This window comes from Canis lupus, chromosome 14 (genome assembly GCF_011100685.1).
Source record: "Canis lupus familiaris isolate Mischka breed German Shepherd chromosome 14, alternate assembly UU_Cfam_GSD_1.0, whole genome shotgun sequence".
Taxonomy (NCBI): domain Eukaryota; kingdom Metazoa; phylum Chordata; class Mammalia; order Carnivora; family Canidae; genus Canis; species Canis lupus.
In genome coordinates this window covers 48,108,260-48,128,350 of record NC_049235.1, presented here as the reverse complement: position 1 = coordinate 48,128,350, position 20,091 = coordinate 48,108,260, and the positions used below count along the sequence as shown (strand labels likewise).

At 39.5% G+C, this 20,091-nt stretch overlaps 1 protein-coding gene across 1 annotated transcript in view; it reads left to right on the top strand.

The window, feature by feature from the left end:
• The window catches only part of AOAH (acyloxyacyl hydrolase), a 161,559-nt gene that overhangs the window by 27,830 nt on the left and 113,638 nt on the right, over nt 1–20,091 (top strand). Inside the window, 2 exon segments of the mRNA XM_038557345.1 lie at nt 7,652–7,718; nt 14,467–14,566. Coding sequence (XP_038413273.1) covers nt 7,652–7,718; nt 14,467–14,566 — 167 coding nt within the window.

Genomic DNA, 20,091 nt, shown 5'->3' with positions numbered 1-20,091 from the left:
TGTATTGTTGTGTAGACCACAACAGATTTTTGGTCTATGTCAATTATTATCCTTTTGTAACTCAAATTGTCACATGTTTGACCGGTGGGAACTTCTTCAAGTTGGCTCCTGAGTCCTTTTGACATGAGCCTAAGTAACTTTTGATAGCTCCTTCACTAATTGGTATGACAAGATGTTCCAGCCCCGTCTTGTACATTTCCAGTCGCAGACTTGAAATCAGTCATTTCTCTCAAAAAGTCTGGTTTCTGTTAGTGAAAAATAGTATTTTAAGACCACAGTCTGGGAACATAGGAATGTTCATTGCTACTGAGGTGGTCATTCTTTGTAGGCCTCTTCAGTAGACAATGACAGAAAAAATACATATATTTACATATACCTCTATATACATTTACCCATCTTACGTATAATTTTAAGATAAAATATCTAGTGAGTTTATACTGACACTTCAAATTCAAATTCAGGACTACAGGATTTTGTTTTGCTACAGGATTTTCTTCTTAATCTCTTCCATGTCATATCTCCTTCTTTCCATACTTGAAGTCCTAATTCTAAAGGACAAAGGGATAAAATACCCCATAATTATTCACTCATCTATCCCTCATTACCCATATAACAGTCCCAGAATATCAATCCTAGCACTGCTGCCATTAATATACTTCATAATCATTGAGAGCACTTAAAATTGTTTTCTGCATATACTTTTCTCCTTTCTTCACCCTTTGTAATCATTGCACTGTATGGCCCGAGCATGCAGCTATTATGTACAATACCCATTCCCTGCCCACCCTCACTTAGCTCAGCCCCATCAGTAACTATTTGATTGATGTTCATCACCAGCCCTTATGAGGATGCCTCTCTAGTCAAGTTGTCTAGAGCTCATTCCTCAGGAAAGCCTCCTGGGAACAATATTCCCTGAATTTTTGCATGTCAATAACAAGCTTCAGTGCCCTTTACACTTGAAAGTCAGTTGTTTTCTGGATATCTAAATCCTTGGCACACAATTTCTTTCCCTCTTACACAATTTCTTCCCCTTTCTTTCCCACATCTTAAATGTGACTTTAAAAAGCCTACTGATAATCTAATTCTCTTTTTCCTGTAATTTCTGCTTTTGCCTAGAAATTCAAAGATTCTTTTTTCTTTTCTTCTATAAAATTCAGTCATCTAACTAGAATGTGTCTTCATGTCAGTTGTCGTATGTTGGTGTCAGGAATGTAATGTGCTCTCAAGTATATTTTTTTTTAATAATTTCAGGAAAGTTGTTTACTTATTCCATTTCCTTGATTTGGTTTTCTTTTTCAGGGATTTCTAATATTCATATTTTGAATCTTCTTTGCCTAACCTCAGTATGTTGCCTATCTCTTGAAAACTTTCTATTCCTTTTTTTAATCTTGAAAGTTTTTTCTCTTTTTCACTTTGCATTTTTCATAAGACATTAGCTATTGTATTCAGTTCTTGTGTTCATTCTAGTTCAGACTTCATTTCCCTTGTAATCTTGCATTCTTCCCTGAGTTCTTTTATTCCATGACTGAGTTATTCTGATTTCTGTTGTTCTTTCATGACATCAACAGCATTTTATTAATGCTTCTTAGCTCATTTTGAAATACTATGTTATGTTTTAGTCCTTTTTTGGGCTTGACTTTCTGGTATGCTTTTGCTCTCTGTAGGGATGCAAGTCTGTTCCTTATTCTTTTTTTTTTTTTCTTATAATAACTTTGTATGGGAGTTGACCTAGATACATTTCTGTTACTCATTTTTATGTGAAATTAGTTTTCCAAAACGCTTAAAAAGAGAGGTGGTTCAGGATACTTTTCTAGATCCACAGAACTTTTTTTGTTGTTCTTACATAGTGTTCACGTGGATACACACACACACACCACAACACCTTGCTGAGTTTCTGACTGTTCCCCTGCCCACTTTTACTTGGATTTTCCCTTTCCTTTGCTTCTGTCCAGCTCAGTGTTATTTCTAGACTCGGAGTTTCTCCTCAAAAACTGTGTGCATGCTGTCCTGGAAGACAGCTCTGGCAGGTCAGTTTCTACAATTTGTAGACGCCTGGCCAGGCCAGCCCCTTAGTTCTTCTAGCCTTGAGCCCCTTCCACGCATCTGCTAACACAGTGGGCAAAACTCCTCCTCCCAGTCTCCACAGCTATTCTTTAATTGGCCCACCATACTTTGTACGCAATACCTATGGACTGTTCCGGGATTCCCCTATTCACTTTTTTTTTTTTTTTTTCTGGCGTTCCATTGCTTGCTTTCTTTTACTTACTCCCACACGGACATTGATAACCTACAAGTCTTGTGGCCATGAATGGTTTATCCTTGCCTAAATGTGTTTTAGGGTTTGTGGAGATACCTACCTTTGTTGCAACTGTCCATAGGTTTGGGGTTTTTCAATCCATGAGCAATTTTTTTCCTCCCCTCTTAGGTAGAAATTCCCAAAATCTGCTGCCTCCAACATCATCTTTCCAGAATACTCTCTGTGTGGGGTTTTGCTGTTATATTAATATCTACTATTTGCACAAGCTCTGCAACTTCTGTTTTTCACCCAAAAACATGCTTTTGAAGTCTATAAACCTATGTTAAGACATAAAGACTTAGGTCAAGCCTCTTAATTACTCTACAGTTCTTCACCATATAAATGTCCCATATTTTACTGACCCATCCTCCTATTATTGGACATTCACAATCTATTATAACCTTACTCTGTATTTTCACATCTCTGAATTAGAGAAAGAAGAGGAAAATATTACCATTTTACAAAAAGGCAGCGCTAAACCCCTGAGCCACCTGGGCTGCCTCATTTTACAAAAAGGAAAAAAGTGAAAACCAGTCATAATTATCATTAAGACTTGTTTTGGGGATCCCTGGGTGGCGCAGCGGTTTGGCGCCTGCCTTTGGCCCAGGGCGCGATCCTGGAGACCCAAGATCGAATCCCACGTCAGGCTCCCGGTGCATGGAGCCTGCTTCTCCCTCTGCCTGTGTCTCTGCCTCTCTCTCTCTCTCTCTCTCTCTCTCTGTGACTATCATAAATAAATAAAAAAGACTTGTTTTGATTGGTTGTCATTTCCATGTAATAGACCACACTGACACATATCATAATTTGTACCTGGGGTTTGATTTTCTCTTTTTAGGCAAAGTTGTATTGTTCAAAGATGAAAGGCTCAGTAAAAATCCTTTTTCCTAGATGACCCTGTCCTAATGTACTAGTGAAATGCAACACAACATGAACCAAGATTGCTGGTATTCCAGGTACAGTCTGGGCTCCTTTTGACTCAGCACAGGACATTTCAGAATTTGATGAGGTAAATGGGAGTCTGAAAGTCAGATTCTGGTAAAATAAAAGTTGATACTTCACCAAGGGAAGCAAAGTAGGTATTTCAGTTTTCCACAGTGGTTTATCTTTCATTTGAAGGAATTTCAAAGCATTAAGAATGCTGCTTGGGGTTATTTTCATTTTATTAACTAATGTTCTACCTCTGGATAGAAATAAGGTATTCAGTTCAGCTTAAACGTTCTTTCATTTGACATACATAAAGACATAGTGGGCATTACTGTTTCCATTTTATGGATGTAGAAACCAGTGCGCAGAATGGCCATGCAAATTGTAAATGGTAACAAAGATAATCAGTCTTCTAGCTCAGGATTTCTTCTTTTTAAAAACAAAATAGGTCTGAACCGTAGTGCCTACCTGCACCCAGTATTGCTTTCAATCTGATAAGCCAGGAGAATGGGGGACAGGGAAAGTGAAATTATGTACTTCAACACACAGTTACTATTTTAAAGATTATTTTTAAATAGTATTGCTTTTACCTCCAAAGCAATAAAAGTTCAGAAAACATAACCTTAGCAGTCTGAAATCATGTAAGCAACATTCTTGAGAATAATCACTCAGTAAATCATGTTGGCCTTTCCTTGCCTGGGAAGACTTTTTTTTTTTTTTTTTTTAATTCTGCAAAACATTACTGACCTTCAGTTTCACCTGCTGCTTTTGCCTCTGGCTCTCATTAGTAAACACCTTGGAAGAATCTCAGAATTGTTAATGGAAAAATGATTAATGGAATCATTCTCCCTAGGGGTCAGCAGACTCATACACTCTGAGACCCTTGCTAGAACTTCACTTTTCTTGGGTCACCTCTGCAAAATTCTTATTCTCATGGAATATGATAGCTAAAAACTCATGTAGATTTAAAACGAGGAAGGCAACTCTCCTCAAATTCTGGAAGTTCTGAAAATCTCCAAGCAAATTGGAAATCATAGCCACAAAACTTGCTGTGTGGTCAGTTAATCTCCCTGTGCTCCAAATTTCTCACCAGTACTTAGTGTATCACAATACCTTCCATACCTGGAGTAGATGAAAAATCAAATCAAATGTCCTAAGTATGTTGAAATGCACACTCTAAGTAACATGGGCTTTTGGAGTAAAAAAAATTAATCTCTTACTGAATGATGTAGTAGATCCGTGTTTGGGGGCTTTAAGCTCTCTAAAGTTTAATGTTCCTTCCTATAGAACAAGGGTAAAAATAAGCACTCCCTCAAAACGTTCTTGTGAGAAACTTCTTCATGGTAAATGTGAAGGTGACTTCCAACCTAGAATGTTCTGGGTTTTATTTATACACATGTGTACATCTAATGTATGATGACTCCTCCCTTGCTCCTTTTTAACTTTCCTTTGCTCTTGGAATGGCCACATTTTTTTTTTCTTCTATGCTGTTTCAAATCTGACTCTGTAGAAATCAAATGTTCTTGTACCTTCCTGGTCGCAGATAGTTTAACTGTATACATTGTACATCAGACAGGTGACTAGCACCTAGATAGTAACTATCTTTTCCATAGTTGTATCAATAATGGTGAGGTTAAAAAAAATAATAATGGTGAGGTTATAGCTGATCAAGTTGACTGGGCTCTATCTGGCTTGCGCTGGACACTTTACATGTCTCCACTCGGTACCCTTCTGTGCTGATCTAGAATTTAGCTGTCAAGGGGGCTTCTCCTCTTCCAAACTAGCCATTGCTCCAGGAGCCCCTCACTCTTAATCATCACAGAATCCGTCTGATAAATGATCACAGAATCCATTTGAGAAACAGACAGTCCTACTCAAAGAACAAGGAGAAACTTTCAGCCACTCATTTCAACTTGAGCAAAACAAGGTTCTAAAAAAAAAAAATACATACACGCGCACACACCAACATCTCTTATTTTACCAGAAAGAAGATAAATTTTCTCTTTCAAGCTGTACTGCACAAGCATAATATTGCCCAGCTCTCAGCTAAACTAGTTCTATGTTAGCTATACTTGAAACTTGCTTGCAGAGTGCTTTGCCAATTCATGTAATTTTGACTGTCTGCTACATAATTCTCCAAACCTCCTAGACAGTCTAGTGAAGGAGAATGAATCCCTTTCCCACATTTTTCAAGTGAGGGAATTGAAAGGTAAGCAATCCAAGGTCAGAAGCAGATCAACAGATGCTGAATTCGGGTCTCTGAGTCCTATGACATTAGAGGTTCTTGACACTCTCCACTGCAGTGCCCCTGCAAAGGAGCACCCAGGGGGGAGAGGAGGTGTTTTTTTTTTATTAAAACAGTTATATTGACGTATAATTCACACACCATGCAATTCACCCATTTAAAATGTATGATTCAATGGCTTTTAATATATTCCCACAGATGTACATCCATCACCACAATGAATTTTAGAACATTTTCATTATACTGAAAAGGACACTTGCACCTCTAAGCCGTCACTGCCCCAAATATCTATCCTCCTCAGACCTAAGCAACCATTAATTTTCTGTCTCCATGCGTTTGCCTCTTCTAGACATTTCATATAAATGGAATTATGTTTCTTTCACTTAGTGTAATGTTTTTAATGTCCACCCATGTTGTGGCATGTGGCAGAGCTTCATTACTTTTCACAGCTGAATAATACTCTATTGTATGGATATAATCCATTTAGTTCATTCCTTCATTTGTTAATGGACATTTGGATTAAGTTGTTTCCTCTTCTTGGGTATCTTAAATAATGCCACGATGAACATTCATGTACAAGTTTTTGTGTGGATGTATATGTTTTATTCTTTTGGGTATATATCTATGAGTGGTCTTGTTGGATTATATAGTAACTCTATGTTGAACCATTTGAGGAATTGTCAGACCATTTACCAAGGTGGTTGCACCGTTTTATGTTCCCACCAGTCGTGTATGAAGATTCTAATTTCTCCACATCAGTACTTGCTATCATCTATCATTTTTATTACAGCACATCATAATGGGTGTGAAGTGGCACTTCGTCGTGGTTTTAATTTGCATTTCCTTAATAGCTAAAGATGAGCATCTTTTCATGTGCTTATTGGCCATTTGTATGTCTTCTTTGGAGAAAAATCTATTCAGATGCTTTCTTTAGGTATTTGATACCGTTCAACAGTGAAGCCATCTGGTTCTGGGCTTTTCTTTGTGGGAAGCTTTTGATTACTAATCCAATCTCTTATTATACATCTATCCAGATTGTCTATTTATTCTTGAGTCAGTTTTGGCAGTCTGTCTTTCGAGGAATTTGTCCATCTCATCTAGTTATCTAATTAGTTGTCATCAGATGCAGTATTCCCCTATGTTCTTTTCATTTCTATAAGGTCAATGTAGGGATATAATTTTAAGTTCCTACTACAAAAGCACAGTGTGTTTGAAATTCATGCCTTATTGTAGGGGAAAAAGTCCTATGAATAGATCCATCATAATACAAGAGTAATATTTATATTATTTACTATTGAGTAAAAATGCAGTACTAGAGAGAGTTCCCCACGTTTCTCCTGTTCTTTCACTACCCTACCTTCCAAGAAAGGTGTGGGGTAGCTCAGTTTGAGATAAGCCTGACAAGATAAATCCTCGTCAGGGAGAGATTCTTGTCTCTTCCCAGGACAGCCTGTCTGTCCTAATTGTGCTGAGGTCCTAATTCCCAAGGTTTCACAGTAGACTCACAAATTGGAAAAACAGGACCAGAGAGTTAACAGGTTTCATTGTGCAGATCAATCCACAAAGCACCCCTGTACTGTCGCAATGGAGAGGAAGGAGATTGCTTAGTTAATGTGTGTGTGTCCCTGGGTGGTGGCGCTCTGGGGAGGGCATCTGTGTCTCTGCGTTCTCTGGGGTGGATGGCAGGGCAGAGATATCTTGACAGTCTCCTATCTCTGGGATTCCAATAGCAAAAACTAAATATCCAAAATGCAATCTTTTTTACCAAATGAACACAGGAGAGGAGTATTTTTAACAAAGCTATATTTCAGACTATTTACTTTAAAGTGAGTCCTCTTTCTTTCATTTCGACAAAGGAGATCGTCTCCAACATTCACATGTTTCTTGCTGTACAGAAGAAAATAAAACCCAAAAAATTAACTCTATTTTTTTAATAAACTGGTGATCTTCATCATGTACAGTCAACAAAGTGGCATTTACATAAGCCTAAGATGATATTTTAATGAATACATTAATTGTAACATTTCCCCCCCGAACTCTTATAATCTTGAACTCTTATAAAACTTGAATTAATGATAAATTAATCATTCAGCATCAATTCCTAGTAAAGATGGTCATTTTTAACTCCTGCATCAAGTCCACCAGAACAAAAAATAATCTATTTCCCCTTCTTTATTTTTTCTTAGAAAAGTTATTCTTGAAGACCACCTGCTACTTAGTGATAGAAATATTTGGACCAGACCTCATAAAACTGTGAGTATGCCGGCACATTAGCCTGGGTTAGTTGCTGGCACATGGGGAAACAGAAAAGCTGCTGGGCAGCTGGTTCCACTTCCAGCAGGTCGTACTCATTGAACAAGGGCTTAAGCTCTGTTCCTATTCTTGTTAGTAGTGGAGCATTCAGACCTGACTCAGATCCTCTGTCACTCGAGGCAAAGTCTCCCTTGGCTCCATTGCTCTTCAAGAGCCTTTCAGAAGGAATTTTATCAACAAGTGACCGAATCCTACTGTCCGGACCCAGGCATTTGGCCCCTTCCCCGAGCACCCCAAACAGCCCCGGCCTTTCCCTTCTCTCCCAGCTGGGCTCCCAAGCCATGTTCTTCTTAGGTTCTTCTCTCTCCTCCCTCAAGGGTTTCCTGGCCCTGTCCTCCTCATCCCTACCCCCAGCCCTTGACCCTCAGGATCCCGAGTGGGCACCATTATAATCTTTATCCTTCTTTCTCTTATGTTTCTTTTTTTTTTTTTTTTTTAGCTCAGAGGTACTGGATCAGATAAATTATATTCCTTCCTATTCGTGGCATTTTCTCATCAAAGATCCATATGTGGCTTTCTTATATTTATAATTTAGTTACTTAGTTACATTGAATAATGTAATTAGCTTCCAAAGTCATCTCCTAAAACTAAGTCTAGAACTTGGGTTATAACTTACTCTAACCATCCAGTCCCTCTGTCATTCATTCTCATGCTTTTCTCCACCCAGGTAATAAATCCTATGTTCATCTTTCTCTTGCTTTCCTTTTTCTATACTTTTAGTATATATGTATACATAGTTATGTTAATATATATTATGTTAAATATGTTAGTTTATGCTAATAATTAATATATTATATGTTAATATATCATATAACATAAAAAACTGTCTACTTATTTATGCTAATAATTTATATATTTTATATTAACATAAATTGATATTAACATAAATTATATTTATATGAATATGTTAACATAAAGTAATATAAATACAGAATCATAATTGATATAAGATGTTTATGTCAATATAATATAGAAAATTAATTTTAACTGAATATTAATGGTCAATATATTAATGATTAATAATTATAATTGATGGTAATTAATATATAATTACATAAGATAATTAGAATTTTACTACAATTCTTACATATATTTCTTTAGAACATATCTTATTTTAGTTATTTCTTTGATATATGAATAGAGTATCACAGTGTATATAATCTTTAGGGACCTACCATTTAGATTTATTTGCTTAAGATTCATCCATGAGATAACATTGTGTCACTGCTATAGTTCTTTCCCTCTGACTATATAGAATATTCCATTGTGTCTCCATAAGATTCTATTCCTTCACTCTCCCATTAATGGGTCTTTGGGTTGTTTAATGGTTTTCTCTTTTGTGAATGGTGTTACAGTGATCATTCCTATGTGGTTCCTTTTTTATATGCCATTAACCTCAAAGCAGAGAGGCTCAGAGGCATTCCCCACAACTAGGTTGCCTAGAGTTACAGAATTTTAAAGACTAAAAGAACTTAAAAGCATACAGTCCACAGTGGTAATCAGTGATCAATCATGCTGTGCACCTACTTCTATTAATATGTACCTCACTCTATCATGATAAACGATTTCTCACGAATTCCAGACAGAGTGTTTAGAAGGCAGGGATGTTTTCTTTTTAGCTCATAATTCTATTACTGTAACTGCCACCTAACTGGATTTTAGGCTGGAAGGCCTGCCCATTGGTCTGTAAGTCAATAATCCACATTCTAGCTGGCCAAATATCTTTTAAATGCCAAACTAATATGGCACTAACATAAAATTCTTCAGTCTTCACACCTTTTGCAGGATTCCATATCCACATGCACAGGGCTATTTATAAATCAGTCCCTGAGTACATTTTTAGACTCATCCTTCCACACTCCAAGCCACTTGTAATTCCCCACATGCACCAAGAGGTTTTGGCCTCAGGAACTTTGCATAAGATGTTCCCCCTGCTTGGCATATCCAAAACCTCTACCCTAAATAGATTCTACTTCTTTAGACCTCAGCTTCAGAGTCACTTCCTCTGGAAGCTTTCCTGACCCTCTGCAGGCTAAGATGGGCAACATTCCCACCACCACCACCACCACCCCACCCTACACACACATACACATTCCTAGGACCCCATGCAAACCCCTAACAAGCACTTACCACATCTGTGTGTAATTTCATTCTCCATGGACTTTTCTGAGTCACTGAGTAGACTGAAAGCCTTCTGAGAGCCAGGACTGCATTTTATTCATTTCTGCATCTCTAAGTACTTAGCAAAATACTGAATATGTAGAAAGAAGGAAGGAAGGGAGAGAGGGAAGGGGAAGAGAAGAAATGTCTGTTGAATTAATTATTTTAAAAGAACAAAAGTATCACTACAGATGAGCTATGACTAGACTGCTCCAAAGAAATTGCTTGAACATATTAAAACAGATTTAAAAAAAAAAAAACTTCTTAGCCTATTCATGGAATCTGCATACATACCTAGTATGAGCCAGGTGCTCTGGGGGAAGTGTCAGGTTGTCCAGAAAGGTTTTGCTGGGCCTAAATCAGGGAACCAGAGAGGTAGATGGGGGAAAAAAGTCATAGAAGCTAAAGAGGGCAGTGCAGGCAGGTACCCAAGAGGGGGAGCCAGAGATCAGCTACCAAGTGTCTTCGGATTAAAAGGGCTGTGGTCTGGGTGTATTGAGAAACCCATTGCTCTTCCATAGCTGGCTGGAAAGTGGCAAGTGTGAGACATTTAAGCGCAAGGATCAGAGAGGATAGACAGACACTGTACTAGGGACTGCAGATGTGACAGTCCCCACCTAAAATAACAACAAATGAACACAGTGTTAGGGAAGAATGGGCCCTGCAAACCACCAAAAGAGGGTCACTCCCTGAGTAGGTGGTACGAGAGGAGGACATTTTTTCCTTTGAGATGACTCAAAGTCATAAGACAACGAATTGTCATTAGTATGGGGTGGGCCATTTGAAGAAAGACAGATGTAGTAAACCATCCCTAGTCATGGTTCTTTCCACTATTAGTTTAGTTTGTGAGTAATTTCCTAGCACCCATATTAGTTGTTTGCTAATAGCCATTTCTCCTCTTCTGATGTGTTCTTCCTACAGCTTGTTTTGATCAATCACATACAGTTTTGGGTTGATACAGGTGCTGAAAATGACAACCTTATGATTCAGTTTTTCCTGAATTTCAGGCTTCCAGTATTAAATGTGTTTCCTAATCCAGAGGGCATCCCTCCTCATTATTTCATACCAGTCAATTCTCAATGATTCATGGACTAATTGTTCAGCAATTACATTTCCTACCCATCAGCAAGCCACAGGATGTTTTTGGGAAGTGGGACACCTGAACACTCAAGCATTCTCCCAAAAACCTGGGTCATGCTGGGAGGTGCTACTTCTAGGAGCAGCCGATCCTAGGCAGTGACCATGTGCTGGGTCCTCCTCTGCCTGGTCTTAACCTCCGTTGTGCCATGGGTTGCTGTATGAAGTCTGATCCTTATCTTCTGTACATTTCACGTTGCTTCCTGGGATTAATTTATACTTTCCTCTAATCATAAACTCATGTATTCCAAACTTAGGAGCACTCAGAGATCAGGAAAGGCCTAAACTACTAATATTTTTTAGAAGAAAATGCAAAATGAGGTTTATAACATAGCATGCTTAAATGTAATTAATGTGTTTTTTTTCAGAAACCAAAAATACAAAGCAATATCTGTGCCATTCATAAGATAATTACAGCAGTTCCCCCCCCCCCTTATTCAGAGGGGATACTTTCCACGACACCCCAGTGGGCACCTGAAACCAGATAGTAATGAACTATATATACTATTTTCCTATATATACACTCTTGTGATAAAGTTTAATTTACAAATTAGGCACAGGAAATGATTAACAATAATAAAATAGAACAACTGTAACAATGCACTGTAATAAAAGTTATGTAAATGTGGTCTCTGTCTTTCTCTCTCTGAAAGTATCTTATTGCACTGTACTCACCCTTCTCCTTGTAATGATGTGAGATGCTAAGATGCCTATTTGATGAGATGAAGAGAGGTAGAGGATGAGGCATTGTGATGTTGTGTTAGTGTTAGGCTACTATTGACCTCCAGACAATATGTTAGGAAGAGAATCGTCTGCTTCCAGACCACAGTTGACCAGTAGTCACTGAAACCATGGAAAGCAAAACCACAGATAAAAGGAGGACTACTATACAAGATTTATGGAAGTGAATAAAGTCACTTAGTGCACTCTGAGTGTGGTCCAGAACTGGGATAAAAGTATTAAGTTGGATGAGGATGATCTTCCTTCAATACTATGAGTATATCTCTGTGACTACATATTAATACATAAACTGCCTTTGAAAGTGATGTCAAGGTCTAAATCTGAGAGCTTTCATGTGTGGAAGGCCCTGTCCTCACTCCCTGCCATAGGCTGTTACTCTGACTGTCTGTTAACCCTGACCTTGCATCCTTCTTTTGATTTATGGTGATGATCACCATCATTGACTTCATTCTATGTGATCCTAATTAAACTTGTTAATTAGCTCTGCCAAATGTGTTGATGCTTCCTCCTCCACCATCCCCAGCCCGCCACCACGTGCCTCATTCCTGCACACCCCTGTACCTGTAAGGGTAGTAAAAGAAAGGAAATTAAAATGTGACTATTTTGGTCTTTTTGCTAGTATGGGAAAACAATGTTGGGTAGGAATGGTTATTATGAATTTGGACATTTCCTAAGGATTTCACATTTTATGTGTCACTTGGGCTTTCTCTCCCACAGCTGGTGAAGAGCAATGTGCTACTTTGACACTTCTTTGCATCTCGTGCATTCTAATGGTTTTACACTTGTTTGGATTTATGAGGCTCAGCATTTTCTCTTCTTGTCCTAAGGACCACTTCTCCCTTTCAGTCTTTTGATGATGAAGCTCCGATCTTAGAGGACTCTGTAGAGAACACCAAATACCTAGTTCTCCTCTCCTATTCTTCAGTATAGAGACTACCAGTCTCACTTTCTGACTGTGAGGCCTCCATTTCCACTCCCATATTCAAGTTCACTCACTTGAAATCTGCCTATTGCTGAGAAAAAGAATAGATCTGGGATATCATATGATTAGTTGGTGATCCTGGATTACCACAGATGGGGCATTGGCTGTAGGTTAAAAAAAAAAAAAAAGTTAAGCAGAGCCCTATTTATCATCCTCCTGAGCCCACTAAATATCAGACCCCCAAAAAGACAGCAGTCATCAGTTAAATAAATGAACCATTAAGTTGAGAACAGATGTGTGAAAACAGCCACCCTCCCCTGATTTACTGACCCTTGGAAGACATTAGTTGGCTAATGGACTTTATCTGCCACAGACAGCTTGCCCCACAACTTAGAAGATGTGGCCTCCTTTTATACTTTATGTTGCCTCCACCTCTCATGAAGGAACCCTGGGGACAAGCAGATGATTCTCTCTTTTTCCTCGTAATTCCGATGCTCACAAAAGATTAAGAAGCTATCTTGCTAGGCTTCAGACAGAGATGGAATCAGGACTTGGAAGCCACCAGAACACCGGGGCATGTTCTCCCCAGGCTTCCTCACTGCACCCACTGGGTTCTGACCCCTGCACCCTATCCTATAGATTAACTTTCCAACCACTCAGTCCATATGGCAGAAAATGACATTACAGTCCAAAGTCATTATAGCTCCTGTTATCCTGAGAACAGCCCAGAATGAAGTTGAAGTCTTTAGTACTAATTCTAAGTTTCCGTAAGATAATCTGACTGATTATACTTGTCCAGTGTCATCCAATGAGGTCCAATCAACTGGCCCAGAGATAGGGAGTTCAAACACAATTGCCAAGAACCTGCCCCTGTGGGTGAAGGGAGATAGTTATATGGTCAAGTGAGCTGGGAAGAAACCCTAAAAAGTATCTTCTAAAATCTAGACCGGTTTTTTTGAGATTAGTCTCTAGATATTACCAGTCCATGTTTATGGATTCTTTTTGTTGTTTGGTTTGGTTTTGGTTGGATTGGGTTTGAATCAATGATTTACTTGGAAAAGTTACTAAAAAAAATACTCTAATTGTTCCTTTCTTTGAAGCAGCACATTGTTCTCATTCTTCTTGGTAAGAAGAGTTTGGGGAATGTCAGGTGGAAAATGGATATGGAAGGTTTGCTTTAGCCCCTTCAAACCAAATATAAACCAAAATGTTTGAGGAACAATTTCCTTACACCATCAGGGATGGAGACAATCAACTATATTTTATTTTCTTCCAAAAGGTCAAGAAATATATTTATTTTAAAGGGAAAGAGAGAATTTGGATTATGCCTAAGAAAATAATTTTAGGTATTTAAGGCTTTATCACACATGATTTTTTGCTATAAGGCCTAGAAAACCTTAAAATATTGTTTCTATCAGATTATACCCCTGTCCATTTTTCCTTTCCCAGTTTTATTTGTGGCTTCTCCTAAAAAGAATCACAGTGCCCGTGTGAGAGGCTGACCATAGCCCATTGCCGTCCATGCCCCCTCCACCCCCAGGACCTTATCCTAAACAGAGGAGAGAGCGACAGGGCAGGAGCTCATTATGACCTGGCAGCTAGATGGGCCTGGACTCAAACATTGTGCTAGAATCCATTCTGGGGATTTACCTTCCTTTGAATTAGGTTCTATTTCTTAAATGCCTGAGAGATCTTAAATAGCCTTTGTTTTGTCCCCTTTCCCTCCAGGCTTAACACAGATATGAATGCTGATGTGGTGTGTCATTCCCTGGAGTTTTGTAAGCAGGACCCTGGCCAACCATTGTGTCATCTCTACCCGCTTCCCAAGGTGAGTGGGTCTTCACCTTGAATGCCAGATTATGCTGACGTGCAAGCCCTTTGGAAATGTTGTAAAGGGAGGTGCAGCCTCCCTGGCTCAGTGATTTGAGAACAGAGAGAGGCAAAATGACATTTTCAATTACATCATGTGAAATACTATTCCCCAGTTTCAACCTAGACCCTTCCCCCCTCCTCATGCTGCCAAAGAATGTTTTTGCTATTTAACCATCGTAGACTATCATCTAGAGCTGGGCTGGTAGTAGGTGGGAAAACTAACCAGCCAAGAAGAGAAGAGGTTAATTTTCTCTCTACCATTTAAAAAACAAACTGGTCACTTTTATAGAAAGGTAAACTCATCCAGTTTGCCCAGGACTTTCCTGGGATAAGCACTGAATGTCCCACATCCTGGGAAAATCTGAGCAGTTGGTCACCCTAGTCTGAGCTTTATTGTTCTCACCCATAAAATGGGTATAATTAAATGCCTAAAATACCTCTCTCATAGGTTTGTTGTGGGAAGTAAGTGAGCTAATACATCCAAAATGCTCAGCGCAATACCTGCTACATAAAAAACTGTTAATAAATGTGGTAGCCAATATAATTATTATCAGTATCATTATTGTTCAGAGATAGCGCTTTCAGAACACCCTGTGTCCAATTGTTGGACGATTTTCAGTTAAAATACAGGCAGACAGAGCTGCGAATGTTTACAAAATTCTCAGCTCACATTCTGAATGAGAGTATAATATTAAATCTAGCTAGGCCTCAAAATGCTGATTTTTTTCAGTAGCTTCCAGTAAAAACAAATAAAAAAATAATAAAATAAAATAAAATAAAATAAAATAAAATAAGATTCTATGCCTCCTATTCCAGAATTGTAGTTTTTCTGTGTGTGACACAATAGGTTTCTGTTTTATATGTAAATTCCTTTTTATCCTCATTGAAATAAAGTCACTTTAGCACTTTGTGGCCTAACCAATGAACATGATGCTGCTGACTGACAGTATGAGATATCACAAGCCAGTCCCCTTGAGAAGGAAGAAAAAGATGTGAATCCCTGGAGTACCTGCTTTCTTGGTCATTGACTCTGTGCCAATTATATTTCCCCAAATTCCACCTGAGAAGTTTTGGAATCCACTGGTTTCTAGGAGGGATTGGGCTTTTAATTAAAATTCTTTTCAAGTGTTCAAATAACATGCAGATATAGTATCATAATATTCACTACTTAATAATGCACAGAGGAAACGTGTCTCCATGTACAAAGGCAAGTGATGCGGATTTTTTTGTCGTTTCCTTAAATAACATCACGGTATATATACATCACACTCACAGTTATACATAGTTACAAAATGTTCAACTTCAAACTATCCCATGTAAAACGGCATTCTTTATTTTTGTGCCCTATGGAGTTTATATCCGAAATACCAATTCCTTGTCTTCCCATCACAACACCCTTTGCAGTTGCTGGCTGGGAGGGAGTGGAAGGATTTCAATCCAGAAATGCTCAGCTCGCACCCCAGCAGGGCATGCTCCCTGGTCAGCCTGACATTCCCCCACTCACTGTTTTGGTCCTCCTCTTCCTCCCCCTCCTCCTCCTCCAATCCCCATCCTTAGCCCCCATCCCTTCAGGTGCCCCAGAGAGGAGAAGCAGTTGGCGCAAACGTGGACAGCTTCCCTCTTTTCTGCCTCCAAGTATTCTTTAATAGCAACAACCAATACTTACTGAGGACTCACTTTTCCATGGCCCTGTGCTTAGCCTTCACCATAGCTAGGTTCTTGTCTCACAGAGTCAAGGAATGAATCTTGTGGACAAAGGAGAGTGAGTAAAGCGGTAGAAGTTTATTAAGAAAGGGGACAGAAGCCTGGGTGGCTCAGTGGTTGAGTGTCTGCCTTGAGCTCAGGTCATGATCCCGGCGTCCTAGAATCGAGTCCCGCATCAGGCTCCTCACAGGGAGCCTGCTTCTCCCTCTACCTATGTCTCTGGCTTTTTCTTTGTGTCTCTCATGAATAAATAAATAAAATCTTTACGAAAAAAAAAGAAGAAAGAAAAGAAAAGAAAGAAAGAAAGAAAGAAAGAAGAGAAAGAAGAAGAAGAAGAAAGAAAGGAAGGAAGGAAAGAAGAAAGAAGAAAGAAAGAAAGAAAGAAAGAAAGAAAGAAAGAAAGAAAGAAAGAAAAAGAAAGAAAAGAAAGAGAGAAAGAAAGAAAGAAAGAAAGAAAGAAAGAAAGAAAGAAAGAGCTCTCAAAAGAAAGAAAGAACTCTCAAAAGTGAAGGGGTCCTGTCAGGGTTGCCAATGTGGGCCTCCACTGACAGTCTTTTATTTAGAACTGACCAGGAAGCTTGTGGCCTTATCATTCTTGTGATGTCTTGGTGTGAGTAAGGACTGGTGATAACATCTTTAATGGCTTCTTTTTTGGGGTCTGGCTATTCTGTGTTGGTCACAGATGACTGTGATTAAAAAAAAAAAAAAAAAGACATCCTCTCCACCCACACCTAGGGCAGGGTGGTCTGGCCTGTTCACTTAACTCTGGTTTCCTTATAACTCAGCATTTTGGGGATCTCTGTGAGCCTGAACCTATAGCCCCCTACCATCTATCCCTGTCCCTTACTCAGTCCTGTTCTTGAATGTCATCTAAGTGGAATCCTGCAATATGGTCTTCTTTTGCCCATGAGGTTCATTGTGTTTTGAGGGCATGATGGTATCACTGTGTGAACGATTCCCACAATCACCCTTTGATGTCACTCCTGCTCTAGCATCCTAGTGAGTCCAACCAAATTCTGCTCTTGCCTGCCTTCCAAAGAATTTTCCACACCAAGGCCAGAAAGGCCTTTCTGTACAGTGAATTTGATCTTGTCACTCCGCCTCAGTGCCTTGATGTGCAAAGCAGTTTCTCCCTCATCCTTCAACTTGGTGGACTTCCCATCCTTCAGATCTCAGTTCATATATTGTTTTGTTTCTTCAGGGAGTCCATCCCTGACTCATTCTACCTACCCATCGTGTTGAAGTTCTTGTAGGCCCCTCCATGGAACCTGCACTGTTTTAAATGATATAGCCTGGGCGGTTGCCTGTTTATCCATCTCTCCAAGTAGGACTATAAGCTCCAGGAGGACAGACTCTGCCTTGGTCACCATTGTACAGCCAATGCCTAGGATGGCGCCTCACACCTAACAAAGAAGTATTTGTTGAATGAATAAACAGAGTGCCACTAGCTTCTCATTTGCATCACTGATGGAAATTCTGATTTCCCTTACTTCGTTAGACACATTAATTTTTCCAGTGCCTATCTCTGATCGTATTATTCCCCCCTGCTTATGATCTCTATGCTGCCTACCCAGTAAGGTATACATTTTCACTTAGCATTTCAAGATTCTCAAAAAGCCTTCCTGGATTTCTGCTGTTATTGTTGTGTACCCCCTGCTGCAGCCAAAATGGAGTGACTGTCTCTTTCGTGAGCTCACCTTAACCTTCCCACCTCTGTACCCTTGTTTCCAATCATCCCTTCCACCGAGGATACTCTCCTGATACCAGGCCCATCCTTCGAGCTCATGCCTCCATCAATTTCCCTGTCAAATAATTCCTAATCCTCTCCACAAAATATTAACTGCTCTCCACCATCGTCGTAAATACCTTTTGAAGTACTACAGTGTGCCAGTGTTGTTCTAAATGTTTTATGTACATTCATCACTCAATCTTCCAAAGTAGGTATTGTTGTTGTCTGCATGTCATAGATGAGGAAAGTAAGGCTCAGAGATATCAAAATATTAAGTTTACATAGATTTTTCATATTAAGATATAAGCTTATCAAGGCAGCAGGTCTGCATCTTGCCCATCTTTGTTGCCTCCATTGTGCTGGGCACATGTTTGGTGTCTAGATAATATACCAGCACTGCACTTGACATGTGTGATCCTATTTAACGGAGCTCCTAGGGGGTGGGGGTTATTTTACAGGTGAGGAAATTGAGACTAGGAGAAAGAGATTACAAAGCTAATGAGTGGCGATGAAAGCATTGAGCCCCGGGTCTGTTTGTCTTTAAAGCCCAAGTTCTTCCCCACTGTGCTGCAGGCCTCACTGCTACTCCTGGGATATAGTTACTTTTAATTGAACCACTGTTCCTAGGCGAGTAATTCCTCACAAGCAGGACTCTGCACCCTCAATGTCCTGCTTTGCATGCATTTCTGATTCTGGTAAAATACAAATAATGTGACTCGAGCCATTGTCCCTGTGAAATGCATGATGCAGGGTGGAGGAAAGAAGAGAGTCCTTCTGCTCTAGGGAGCTGGTGGGCAGAACTCGGCAGTGTAGAGCAATGGGGTCTGACTTTTGTAGGAACAAACGTAAAAGTGGAACCACATTTAGGGACCTTAGTAAACTGCCTATTCATCAACCACAGTGCAGTTGACATTCCAAGTCCACTTTTTGCCAATCCTTTAGCTATGGCTCGTGTCCTTATCTACTGTGTGCTGAAAATAACAAACATCATCCATGATTAACTGAAGCAAGAAACAAGCTAGCGTTCAGCTGGCACCAGGAGGGTTGCAGGGAGGGGGGCAGAAAGGAGCACAAGACAGGATAGGAAAGGAACAGAAAGAAGAAAATTGCAGGCTGCATTGTAAAGACCACCCAGATGGTTTTGTGTTACCTACTTTGAGGGGATTATTTATACCCCTCCTATTCTCATTTGCATACAAAACAAGGCATTGCCTGCTGCTGGAATGTGTGTGTGTGTGTGTTTGCTCCTGTGTGCACATGTGCATAAGCAGGACTCTGACACTGAAAATTGAATGTGGTTCAATTCATGTGTACCTTGTCACGCTTGAATCGTATCTTTATTAGATCAGTATTAGAGTGCACCCATCGGGCCAGGAGGGGAGCCTCCTCGGCTTTATGCTGCTCCCCCAGGCACACCCTATAACTTGGAACAGACGCCCTTCCTAACCACCCCTGAGCTGCAGGGACATGCTACATTCACAAACATCTCAGAGGCATACTCAAGACCTACTTCACACCACTTTGATCCACATTAAAAGAGAATTATATTCAGAGTGTGTGCTCTAGTGGAGATAGAGTCTCCTTATTTCCCCTGGGGCCATCAACCCATTTAAAGCACTGTGAGGCAGTGGGAGGGGGAGTCAAGAATGAATTTGCTTTAAGATTCCATTCTACCAGTTTTGCTTATTCAATGTAAACAACACAGGTAGGAGAAGGGGCCTCCAGCAAAGAAAGAGAGGAAGCCAGATGTGAGCGCTATATGGGAAAGGAAACATAGATAAACATATTTATCACTGGTGAGAGATAGTGGAAGGGAGACTGGAAATGTAGACAAGGGGCAGATTGAAAGGGCTTCTAGTGCTATACTAAAGAATTATTCAAATACTGGAGTAAAAATTCAGCATATTTTGGAATTTACTTCACATATTTTAAGTACTTGAAATCAGTAAAACAGAGTATTTAATACATCTCCAATACAAAAATTCATAAACAGAAGTAAAATGCAAATATACTGAAATATACATCCAACATATCCTAATGTAAAAATA